This window comes from Epinephelus moara, chromosome 10 (genome assembly GCF_006386435.1).
Source record: "Epinephelus moara isolate mb chromosome 10, YSFRI_EMoa_1.0, whole genome shotgun sequence".
Classification (NCBI taxonomy): domain Eukaryota; kingdom Metazoa; phylum Chordata; class Actinopteri; order Perciformes; family Serranidae; genus Epinephelus; species Epinephelus moara.
The window spans coordinates 26,153,400-26,165,504 of record NC_065515.1 but is presented as its reverse complement, the minus strand read 5'-3'; the positions used below and the strand labels follow the sequence as shown (position 1 = coordinate 26,165,504).

Genomic DNA, 12,105 nt, shown 5'->3' with positions numbered 1-12,105 from the left:
TTTGGCGATAATACGCCACAGAGTGGCGCTGATGCACTGCAGGTGAGCGGAGATGCTGACGCTGCCTACTACACAAAGTTTACCGGCAGGAGAGAAAGTAGGTCAAATCTGCCAAATCAAACAGCTGTTCACGGTACCAATCCGCTTGACAAATATGGTAGGAGAACAAGATGTGCAGTCTGCCAAAGCACATATCACTGGGCAAAGGACTGCCCCCACAAAAATGAACATGCTAAACTAACAGAAGATGAAAGACAAACAGAGATAGAAGAATGCAACATTACTTTGTTGTCTAAAGACACATTGTCTGACACAGAGATTTTCATGGTGGAGTCTTTGGGATCTGCTGTGATTGACACAGCTTGCACAAGAACAGTGTGTGGTGAAAAATGGCTTGATCATTATGTCAGTCAACTAACACAGGATGAGTTACTGAAAATGAAGGACATAAAAAGCGCAAGACCATTCAAGTTTGGTGATGGGAGAATTGTCCACTCCACAAAGAAAGTGAAAATCCCAGCGGTGATAGCACAGACTAGATGTCAAATTGAGACAGAAGTTGTCCCAGCTGATATCCCTTTGCTTGTAAGCAAAACTTCACTGAAAAGAGCAGGTGCATTTTTGGACATTGAGAATGACAAAGCCATAATGTTCAAGCAACCTGTGAAACTTGAACTGACATCGTCAGGACATTATTGTGTGAATTTGAGGGATGAGAGTACCCCAGAGGGAAGTGACATCCAAAATGAAGATGACATCCTCATTGTGACAGAAAGCATGAAAACGCAGGAAAAACAAAAGGTAATACTGATGAGGAGTGCACCACAATCCTGAAGGAAATTGTGAAGAACTGTGAGACATGCATCAGATACAGTAAACCAAAGCAAAAGCCAGCAGTAGGTTTACCCATGGCCTCAACTTACAATGAAACTGTAGCTATGGACTTACATGAGCTAGAGCCAGGAATGTGGTATCTTCACGCCATTGACCACTTCACACGCTTCAGTGCAGGGAGCATTATTACCACCAAGAAACCCAGGGAGATAGTGAAGCACTTTATTCACTGTTGGATAAGTGTTCATGGTCCTCCGCGCAGACTGTTCACTGACAATGGGGGTGAATTCAACAATGAAGAAATGAGGGACATGGCTGAAAACTTTAATATTGAAGTGAAAACAACTGCAGCTTATAGTCCATGGAGTAACGGTCTCTTAGAAAGGCATAATCAAACCCTCACTGAAATCCTGTTGAAAGTAAAGAGAGACAACGGATGTGACTGGAAGACAGCCCTAGACTGGGCCCTGATGGCAAAAAACTCTATGCACAATGTACATGGCTATAGTCCCTACCAGCTAGTGTTCGGTCAGAACCCAAATCTGCCGTCAGTTCTCACTGATAAGCCGCCAGCTCTAGAAGGGACTAGCGTGGCTACTTGGATAGCCCAGCACATCTCAGCATTACATGCTACAAGGAGAGCATTCACAGAAGCAGAATGCTCTGAGAGGATCCGAAGAGCCCTTCGTAAACAACTGCGACCCACTGATGACCGATATGAAACAGGTGATAAGGTTTACTACAAACGGGTGGATTCTGGTGGAAAGGTCCTGGTGTGGTCATGGGCCAAGATGGTGTGGTGGCCAAGATGGTGTGGTGATCTTTGTTCGCCACGGGGGCACTTATGTTCGTGTACATCAATCTAGACTTCGAAAGGTTGATGGCTCACAAGGTATGCTGAGAGAAAGAGACAGTCAACTGATGAGAACTGAAAATGCCACATTACCAGATACCAGACTCAATGAAAATAACACTGTAAATGAAAGTGAGGAAGAGGCACCCTCAAATGATGAAGATGCTGAGGATAACAATGAGCCCCCTCACACGTCAACACACCGAAGAGAGGATGATCATGAGCAATCTGATACATCACAAACACACTCAAATACTACTTGTGAAGGACTTAAGCTGAAAACTGGACAAATAGTTACATACAGACAGTGGAAGTGGCCAAGCACACACTGGAAAAATCCTCAGCCGCGCAGGAAAGGCCACTGGAACATACAAAAACTGGTACAATTTACAGTACACAGAGCCTGAGGAAATACTGGTACAATTTACAGTACACAGAGCCTGAGGAAATTGCTGGGATAACTGGATCAGTGGACCTAGGACAAGTAGAAAATCTTCAAGTGGTTCCATCTGAGCATGCTGAGTTATGTTCAGACTGCCATAAAGAGGACATACTGATTGTGAATGATGATGCCTTCATGCCTGCCAAACACGCTGAACTCAGTAACTGGAAACAGAACAATGTCTTTGAAGAGGTGAAAGATGAAGGTCAGAAATGTATCTCTACAAGGTGGGTGTGCACACTCAAGGAAACACAAGATGGTGTTGTACCTAAAGCCAGACTAGTTGCAAGAGGCTTTGAGGAAATGAACACTGAGGAGTTCCCAAAAGACTCACCTACGTGTGCCTCAGAGTCTCTAAAAATGATCATGGCTGTTATATGTCAAAAGAAATGGCAGCTGAACTCCATGGACATTAAAGCAGCCTTTTTGCAAGGTAAAGAGTTAACCCGAAATGTCTACATTCGGCCTCCCCCAGAAGCTCAGAGCAAAGAAACTGTGGAAGTTGAAGAAGTGTGTTTATGGCCTGGCAGATGCTTCTCTGTATTGGTACAACAGGGTGAAAGACATTATGCAGCAGTACTGTGTCAAAAGTTGACCCAGCAGTGTTCTACTGGTTAGATGACTCCTGCAATGTGATGGGAGTCCTTGCTTGTCATGTGGATGACTTTATTTGGGGAGGTTCAGAAACATTCTCTTGAAAGCAGCTTTTCAAATTGGACGTGAAGAACACAACAGCTTCAGCTACATTGGAATGGAGGTTCTCTCTGTGGAGGATGAAATACAGGTGCAACAATGGATGTACATAAAAAATCTCCAACCCATTCCTGTGGACCCCACCAGAGCCACACAGCGAGAGGCCCCCCTAACAGACACTGAATATGATATGCTTAAGTCGAAGATTGGCCAAATATTGTGGGTGGCAAGGCAGAGCAGACCCGACATAATGTGTGACGTATCCATCCTGGCGTCCAGTACAAAGCATGCCACTGTTCAGACTCTGCACTGTGCAAATAAACTGATCAGAAAACTGAAATCAGAGGAGGTGACTTTGAGGTTTCAGTACTTGGGAAAAGACAGCTCCCTAAAACTGGTGGTGTTCAGTGATTCATCCATGGGAAATCTTCCAGATGGAGGCACCCAAGGTGGGCACCTAATCATGCTTATGGGAGAGGATGGAAGATTCTCGCCTATATGCTGGCAGTCAAAGAGGATCAGGAGAGTTGTTCGAAGCACTTTAGCAGGAGAGACTCTGGCACTTGGAGATGGCATCGACAGTGCAGTCTTCTTAGCTACACTCTACTCAGAGCTCACCACAGGTGACTGTACACGCAACAATTTGCCTATTGTGTGTGTAACAGACAACCACTCTCTTTTTGATGCTGTCAAATCCACCAAATCAGTCACAGAGAAAAGACTCCGACTCGAAATCAGCAGTATCAAGGAGCTCATAAACTCTGGGACTATTCAGCAGATCATGTGGTCAGCAACTAAGGAGCAGCTCGCTGACTGCTTGACCAAGAAGGGGACGTCTGCACTTGTTCTGCTGAGAGCTCTCAGTGAAGGTGTATGGCAGCTTAAAAGCTAAATGGACTAAACAACAAAGACCTTTTTTTTACTGTTCAACTGTAGTTATTAAAGCAGAAACGTTAAACCTGGCTATCTGTTAATGCCACTAAGAAGAAAAAAAAATGTTTTCTTTGCACTGTTTTTCTTTAAAGAGAAGGGGGGAGTTTGTTATGTGCTATGTTTCTCACTGCGCATGTGTGAATTACGTGTATGTTCTGAGTGAGGAAGTGCGGAGGCTGTCGTTGTTGTCGTGCTGAAGTTGGAGTAAAGTCTTGAAACGTACAGTTGTCGTCGTAGTTATTGAGCTAACAATAAGTCCTTCATTTCCACAATCTTGTGGACTGAGCACACGTTTGATAAAACAGAGTTAAATCTCTCAGCATCCATTTTCAAGCTCTCTGTGTGTTTGTTTCCTTGCGGACGAGAAAAGGGGGAGCGCACATTTCGAGGAGGGCATGTCCTTTTAAAAAATGCAAGAGGCGTTGCTTTGTTGCCGGCCGTTTTCTCCGGTGTGTTAAACAGACTTTAGAAAGGAGTGTCCCCAGACTATCAGAAGGCGGAGATCTCTGATTGTCTGGTGGCGAGACTACTGGCTATGGTGGCATTTGTAGTAGTGATGAAACGGTGAAAAACTAAAACAAAATGATCATCAGATGGATTGTATTGGTAATCAATACGCCAAAATAATATAAATAACCAGCACCAGTTAATCAGTCAGTGAGAGAGTGTGTGTGTGGGGGGGACATAAGCACATACAGCGAGCAGCAGCAACCCACCGTTGCACACCAGCACGCTGTGTGTACGGAAACAGGGTGCTCAGCAGGACGGAGCACCTGCCACAGCAAGCGAACACACAGTCTGCGGTCATTTTGACTTGACCACCGGACTTCACTAGAAGCTAGTTGGCTGCTGAAACAGGTGACTTGCTCTATGTTCTAAAACCAGCTGCTGGCGATTTAACCAGCTGAGTTGCAGTTGCAGTTGATACCATCAGCCGGCTTGAGTCAAGCTCAGACTGGCCAGTTCACACCGCTACAACTTTTCTCTGCAACGTTCTAAAACTGTTTCGTCTCATCACGAATCATTGGTCTGAACTGAAAATAAAGCCCTCAGAATTAACGACTCAGCTAGCAAACTCATTAGCTTGTTAGCTTAGCTCAGTCATTGATGGGACGAGTTCACAGTTTATTCAAAATAGCTGTATTTGTACCATCCACCTCTTAAAACTGTCTTCAAACCATTGCTGTTTTGTGGAGCAGTTCTTCTCTGACACAGGAGGTTAATCGGAATGAATTGATTGGATTGCCAAATCTTGCCTTTTTAAACCCTGGCCAGGCTTTTATTGTCATATTTAAAATTGCACCCTGCACCAAAAAGTCTGACTGAGATAATAAAGAAAAGGTTTAGACAGTGTGACCTTGCTTGTCAGAGAATCAGAGCTGGTTGGTACTCACAACCAATAGGACGCACAGTCTTGGAGTAATCAGTCACAAAGGGATCAATTAAACAAATGAGAGTTGAAGTGAATATTGAGACTAGAGCGTGTGGGACCACAGCTTTAACAGAAAAGGGAGGAAAATGTCAGTCAAGCCCTATCTGTCCACACCCACAGTCCAGATAAGAGGTCTAATCAGCTAAAATAACTGGAAACACCTGTGTGGGTGCACCATGCATGTGGAAAGGATTTAATACTCTTCTGCAGCTTAGTGGAGATTAACACAGAATGTCTCCTAATGTCATTTGATTCCTACACAGATTGAACACCAAGCGCACATTATTTTTTCATAACTTGGGCTGATACAACAAAGAAATACAAATCAAACCCAAACAATCAAAGGCTTCAAAAGTTGAGTGGGTTGGCTTTGTTTGAGCTTTCACTTGTAGTTTGCTGGCATGACATCTGAGTATGAAGGAGGCACCAGAGGCGCATCAAGCAGATGTGTCAGTCAAAAAAGGGCTCAGCACTTGTCAGAAGGTTCTTCTGGGGACCAAATCATGACAAAATCATCAAGAGCTGTTCTCCCCTTGACCCTAAAAGACTCCACATCCATTTAGTTGTAGTCTCATCCCCTCGACAACCGCAGACAGATACAGACAGCTGCAACTGAAGTGATGCAATGCCATGTGTTCGGGGGAGCGTGTGCGTGCACATGTGTCTCAGTTCTTTCAACACATGCAAGATTCACCTTGATCTTACAACAAAGAACAATGACCTTCTCAGGTCTGCATTGCTCTTTGAAGCTTTCAGTGTGAGAGAATGTGACGGATGCTAAGATTGACAGTAGAGAAATTGAAAGAGGAAAAACAGGTGGAGACTGGCAGAGACCGAGAAAGATATCCATGGAGACGGAAAGACAAAGGGAGAGATGGAATGATATATTTGAGCATTGTTTTATCAACACAGCTGATATTTGTCTTTCATTGTTTCACCACTACTGTCATATAAGTAAAGGTTATCCGAGTGTGAGTGAGGGTGATGATGGAGCGATAGAGAGCTCGGTGAAAGATGGAAAAGGAGAAGGTGATGGAAAGGTTAAGTCCGCTCATAACCCAACACAAATGGAGAGCGTGGATAACAGCCATGACTGAACCACACACACAGATACACAAATACATATATACTCACATCAGAAAAATCTGAAGTTGGACCTTTACAGGTCTTTGCCCTTAAAAAAGACCATACAACTGTTAACACAACCTCCGCTGAATGAAAAAATGCCCGTAAGAGCCATCGTTCCTCTTTCTGTCTCACACTCACCTCATTGATTGTCTCTTCATCCTTTTTTTAACCTTCCTATGTTCTCAGCATCTGTGTGTGTTTTTTCTTGCTATCATTTATTGTGCTTTTCTTAATTGATGTGTGTCTGTGTAGATGTAGCAGTCTGCAGTTGCTATGGAAACCAAGTGCCATAACCACTTGCGTGGTGTATCCTGTTATACAGTAGTGTCACTATATTGGGAATTGGGAGGAAGAGAGAGAGAGGAGGAGAAATGGAAGGAAAGAAAGAGAACTAAAGTGAAAGATGAGAGAAGATCTCACAGGTCAGGGCTAGCACTATTCATTTCTTTACTTCAGTGGAAACAGGAGCAAGTGATTTTTCACACAGGGGACTTTCACAATAGGGTGAAAAAGTAAGGTGTAGGTATAGAAGCCTAGTAGTCCTTATAGATGTTATGTTTTGTAGTGTTGTTGTAGCTGTTTCTGCCAGTTGCATTAGCAGCAACAGTTCCTTATAGCTACTACATTTGTCCTCCAAATCACAGAGAAGAAACGAACAAAAAATAAGCAAGGAGTTTCCCACAGGGTTTTTTTAAATTCCCAAATTAAATCGGATAACGGACAATGGGTAACGATTCGTTTTCCTTTTTTTTTTTTCTTTATTATCAAATAAAAAATGGGAAACGGATCGTTTTTTTTTCCTTTTTCATTTGGTCATTTCAAAACAAAAAACGGATAATGGTTGGTTTTCTGTGTTTCAATTTGTTATTTCCAAACGAAAAACGAATGACTGCGAAGTACACGGACCATTCTCATATTAGGTATGATTGATCGTACTGTGCATTTATCAATTGACAGTTGTCCCTACCAACTCTCCCACAGTTTAGCTTTTACATTGGTAATATTGCTCCTTACCTGAGTTCTCTCGCGTCATTATCTATGTCATTAAAGAGTGCCAACTGCTGGAACCCAAGCCCATGCAATTAAGTCAAGCTTTGCATTATGTCTAATATGGTTTATATTTTGAAGACAATGTCAAGAACAATCCTCTCACCTTCCTTCCTACCTTATTACCCATGGATGTGTGATATACACAGATTTCAAAGGAGACTGCCACCTCTGAGAAATGCCTTTGCACCTCTACTTGCCAAGTGCTACTCCCATCAAATAGCCGAATACACATGAACAATACTCAAGACCACGTTTTCAAGTGGACCCGGTCATGGATTAATGTACCGTGTACTGATCCAGGCCCGGGTCCCTGATGTGAAACCAAATACAAATAAAAACTTCCACTTCCTCTTTTTTCATTAGTTGAAATGCCATATCTTTATTTTAAAGCTGTGTATCCCTGTTACTTTAAATGGCATTAATACAATCTTCACCACTTTGTCATTTTTAACTACTAGTTCTATTGAGATTTCTCATAATTCAAGGAGTGGTATTATATATGGTGGCAAACAATACTGACAGTTTATTTGCTCAGCATTAATCGATTGTCAGGACTGAGTGCTGGATGTTACAAAAAACAGCACGCTCCCCATTACAATATAACTTATTCAGTCTGTTTAAACCTCTCCATGATTAAAATGCAATGCTTTTAACCTTACTTCAATAAATAATGTTTTAGCTTTCAAACCTGTCATTCCTCATATGCCTTTAATTAAAAATTGAATTAAAGTTTCCCCAGGCATAAAACATCTCCTTAAGATTAGTCTGTCCTATCAAGTAAATTGTAAATCAACAAGCCTAAATATTATCCAGTATGTCTCTGAAGAAACTGATGAATGGAGGTTTGGTTTTGGGAAATTACACCTGTCTTTTTTTGTTGTTTGTTTAATGATTTGTGTATGTATTCTTTAAACCAGCTCTCTCTTTCTCTCCAGGATCGCATTTATTGGACAGACTTAGAGGACGAAGCGATATACAGTGCCAACCGGCTGACGGGACATGATGTGGCGAAAGTGGCAGAGCACCTCAACAACCCCCTTGATCTAGTGGTGTTTCACGAACAGAGGCAGCCCAAAGGTAAGACATACAGGGATGATATGACATGAACATTTTGGTGCTCTCTGTGTCTAGTATGATAAAAGACAAAACAGTCACAGCAAACTGATTGGATAAGGAGCTATAGGTGTCGGGCACGCATTGCAAGTTGTGCATGATGGGCTCTGATCATGTTTGCTCCAAGCACCAAACTCATTGGCAACATAGATTGTATAAACATAATAGACAGAGCCACTGTGACATGGTTTGTTGACTCCCATTTTGAAGCTTCGAGTTTGGCATTTTTGACTATCACCATCTTGGATTTTTGGAGCCAGACGTGCCCATATTTGGACAAGAGGGTAACCGAACCCTCTGGTAGGTGCTAGTTTGAATACCATGGTGCCTTTACAGTAAAACTGTTGTTATGCTAATGCTAATTTTTGCTAGCAAAAACAGGCTTAAAGGGATAGTGCACCCAAAAATGAAAATTCAGCCATTGTCTACTCACCCATATGCCGAGGGAGGCTCTGGGGAAGTTTTAGAGTCCTCACAACACTTGTGGAAATCCGAGGGAGAAGTGGCTAGCAGCACAACTGCACACCTAATGGCTGAGGGCGACCCAGATTAAAACGTCCAAGAACACAGAACTGAAACCATAAAATATCTCCATACTGCTCGTCCGTAGTGATCCAAATGTCCTGAAGCCCCGACATAAAAAGTTGTTTGGAAAAACATCATATGAACTCTGTTTCTAGCCTCATTGTAGCCTGTAGCTCTAACTGCCTCTCTGTACACTGTGCTCATGTGTGTACGCTTGCGTGCGAGACCAGCGAAAGCACGTGAACACACATGAAAGCAGTGCCGATATCTCACTGTCTCGCGCAAGCGCACACACGTCAGCGAAGTGTACACAGAGGCAGTTAGAGCTACAGGCTACAATGAGGCTAAAAACAGAGTTCATATGATGTTTTTCGAAACAACTTCTTATGTCGGGGCTTCAGGACACTTGGATCACTACGGATGAGCATGTTGGAGATACTTTGTGGTTTCAATTTTGTGTTCTTGGACGTTAGTCTTGGGCGCCGTCAGCCATTAGGTGTGCTAGCCACTCCCCCCGCCGATCTCCGCAAGGGATGCGAGGACTCTAAAACTTCACCTGAGCCTCTGTCGGCATATGGGTGAGTAGATAATGACTGAATTTTCATTCTTGGGTGCACTATCCGTTTAAAACCATAAAAACAAATATACTTACCGGAAAAACTCAACATTCGAGTCCTTAGAGGGTCATTTAGTACAACTAAATACTGAACAAGATTGACAAGAGCATATTTACAGTTTGTTTTGTTTTGTTTTTTTGCATTAACTGAAAACACACAGAAATTGCAACAGCTATGGCTATGCTCTGTGAATCTGGGGTTACACCGTACTTGCCTAACCAAACCAACACTGTCACTGTGGTAGCAGCTTGTCAACTAATGGCACTCATTCAAAGCAGCCACACCCTTGATAATGTATAAACTTAAGCTTTGATAAAATTTAAACAGGTGAGTTATATGAAAATTCACCCACTGTACAGTTGTCATGAATGCATAAATTATCTTTAGAGACCAAAACTGTTTGGTTTTTTTGTCATGTTTTGTTGTTGTTTTTTTGGGGGGGGTTGTACCAGGTTGTGAGCATGTTTATTTCTGCTGTAAAGTTGGACTTTTTTACATTGGTGTCTATTGGAATTGAAATGCTCTCCGAGCCAGTGGCCTTCAAGGAACTGCTGTTTTTGGCATTTCCACACTGGCTTCTTTTTTCAGCCCCGAAGGTTACCACTTTAATGGCAGTCAATGCGAGTGTGTGTGAAGGTTTTCTCAGTGTTGGTCTGTTAGTGCAGACCAAAAAAAAAAATCCAATTCAGCATCACTCATCATGGTAACAAAGCCTTGAATAAGCCATGGATAGACCAAAGGATCCACTTACTAAAATTGTCTGAGATAATAAACAAATAACCTGATGTGTGTGTGATTAGATTGATGTGTGTGCCGTGCATGTCAGATGATGTGTTTTGATGTAGTATTTTTCCCAGGATGGATGCTCCCGCAGGTGTGCGAACGAAACACCTGCGTGTGTGCATGCAAGTGAAAGCGAGTCTGTGTGTGTTTGACAGTGTGTACAAGCTATTTGCTCGTGTGAGTCTGTGTTTTCGTGCTTTGTTTTCTCCCCTCACTCGGAGCTCAAAGCAGTCTTGTCTGAGTGCCAGTGGGGAGCTAATTGCATTCTCTCATTAATAAATCAAGAGTTCTGCTCAAAGAGATATCACAGAATTAAGCATGTTTTTTCCAAAATGCCAACAAAAGCAAGACATAACACAAACCAGGCCTAACTGGGCTAAATGAAGATATACTGAATGAACTTGAGCTGCCCCTGTGGAGATACTAGTGGCACTGATAAGTGAAATGCTCGATAAAATGTGACCTTGAATGAAGCAATTTGTGAGGTCCCTTTGTTTCGCTATGTCTCGCTTGCTTTTCATATCATTTTTTGTCCTTTCAGAAAATGCTCTAATCTAAACAAAACCCAAATGGAAAGATCCCCACTTAATGATTGGTTGCCAAAATACACCTCCACACATGTTGAATGGGTTGGAGCCACATTTGAACGTCTTTATTTTCTGATACACTTCCTTAAAAGAGCCTCGGTTCCTTTCCTCTCTTTTTTGTGCCTTTTTTTTTATTATTTATCTATTTATTTTTTTGTCCATCCAGCTGTGCTTTGAAGCCTAGGTTCAATGTTTTAGTTCTTATTCTAGACCTAAGGGAGGCAGTGGAGAAGAAGAGAAGCGGACACTGGAGCTGACTTCAGAACACCATTTTTGGAAAACTTATCTCAGTCTCTTTCCCGTCTGTTACTTCCTTTTTCCTCTGTGTTTTTTTTCTGATATCATTTCTTCTCTTCTTATTTTATTTCTTTTCTTATTGCTTCCTTTTCTCCGTCTTTCTATCCACTGACTTCCTCATTTCCCCTCCTCTCCTCTTCCACCCAGTTGTGCCCTTTTCTCTCAGTGTGTTCTCATAGTGTGTCATAGCATTTCAAAGATTTGCTTTTACCCAAAGAGCCTAATTTGTTTAACTATGAACATAGATATAAGAGATATTCAGAGTTTCATATAACATGCTTGCTATGCCATGGTACTGTACAGCGAGCACAAACGTATTCCCAGCTTATTAGAATCACACTGTGTGCAGTGAGTGATGGTGCTGCATCCCCCTGACGGCTGATGATTCCTCTGATGTGCTGCTTTTTAAAACTACACACAAGTCAGGAGGCAGAATCGACCGCGACCTGACCTAATTCTTCCCCACATGACAAGAGTAGCAATATTTTTCCATGACGCTGAGTCTTGGGCTGGGAAACTACATTTAAATTTTTCATTTGAGTGCAGAGATTCAAAAAAAAAGAAAGTTTAGACACCCCAGCCTTAACCTAAGCATCTCTTCACAGGACCAGAAAATAGGTTGTGGAATAAATGTAGGTCCCTGATGTAGGTCCCTTAATACTACTGTAGAAGTTGGTCTCAGCATCTATCCAATGATGTTTTTCAGTATGGTACACAACAAGGTAATGAGAAATATTAAGGTTAATAGGTGGCAAGTGGTAGAAGTATTAGGGCTGATTCGAAACTCTCTACTATACAGTGTCCAAGACCCTGTGCTC

The 12,105-nt window shown here is 42.3% G+C and overlaps 1 protein-coding gene across 5 annotated transcripts in view; it reads left to right on the top strand.

Annotated features, from left to right (window-relative positions):
* lrp8 (low density lipoprotein receptor-related protein 8, apolipoprotein e receptor) overlaps positions 1–12,105 on the top strand; it is a 267,040-nt gene that overhangs the window by 229,229 nt on the left and 25,706 nt on the right. For all 5 annotated transcript variants that reach the window (XM_050054743.1, XM_050054742.1, XM_050054740.1 and 2 more), the window contains exon 14: positions 8,301–8,442. In XM_050054743.1, the coding sequence (XP_049910700.1) occupies positions 8,301–8,442 (142 nt within the window). The remainder of the gene's footprint in view (positions 1–8,300; positions 8,443–12,105) is intronic.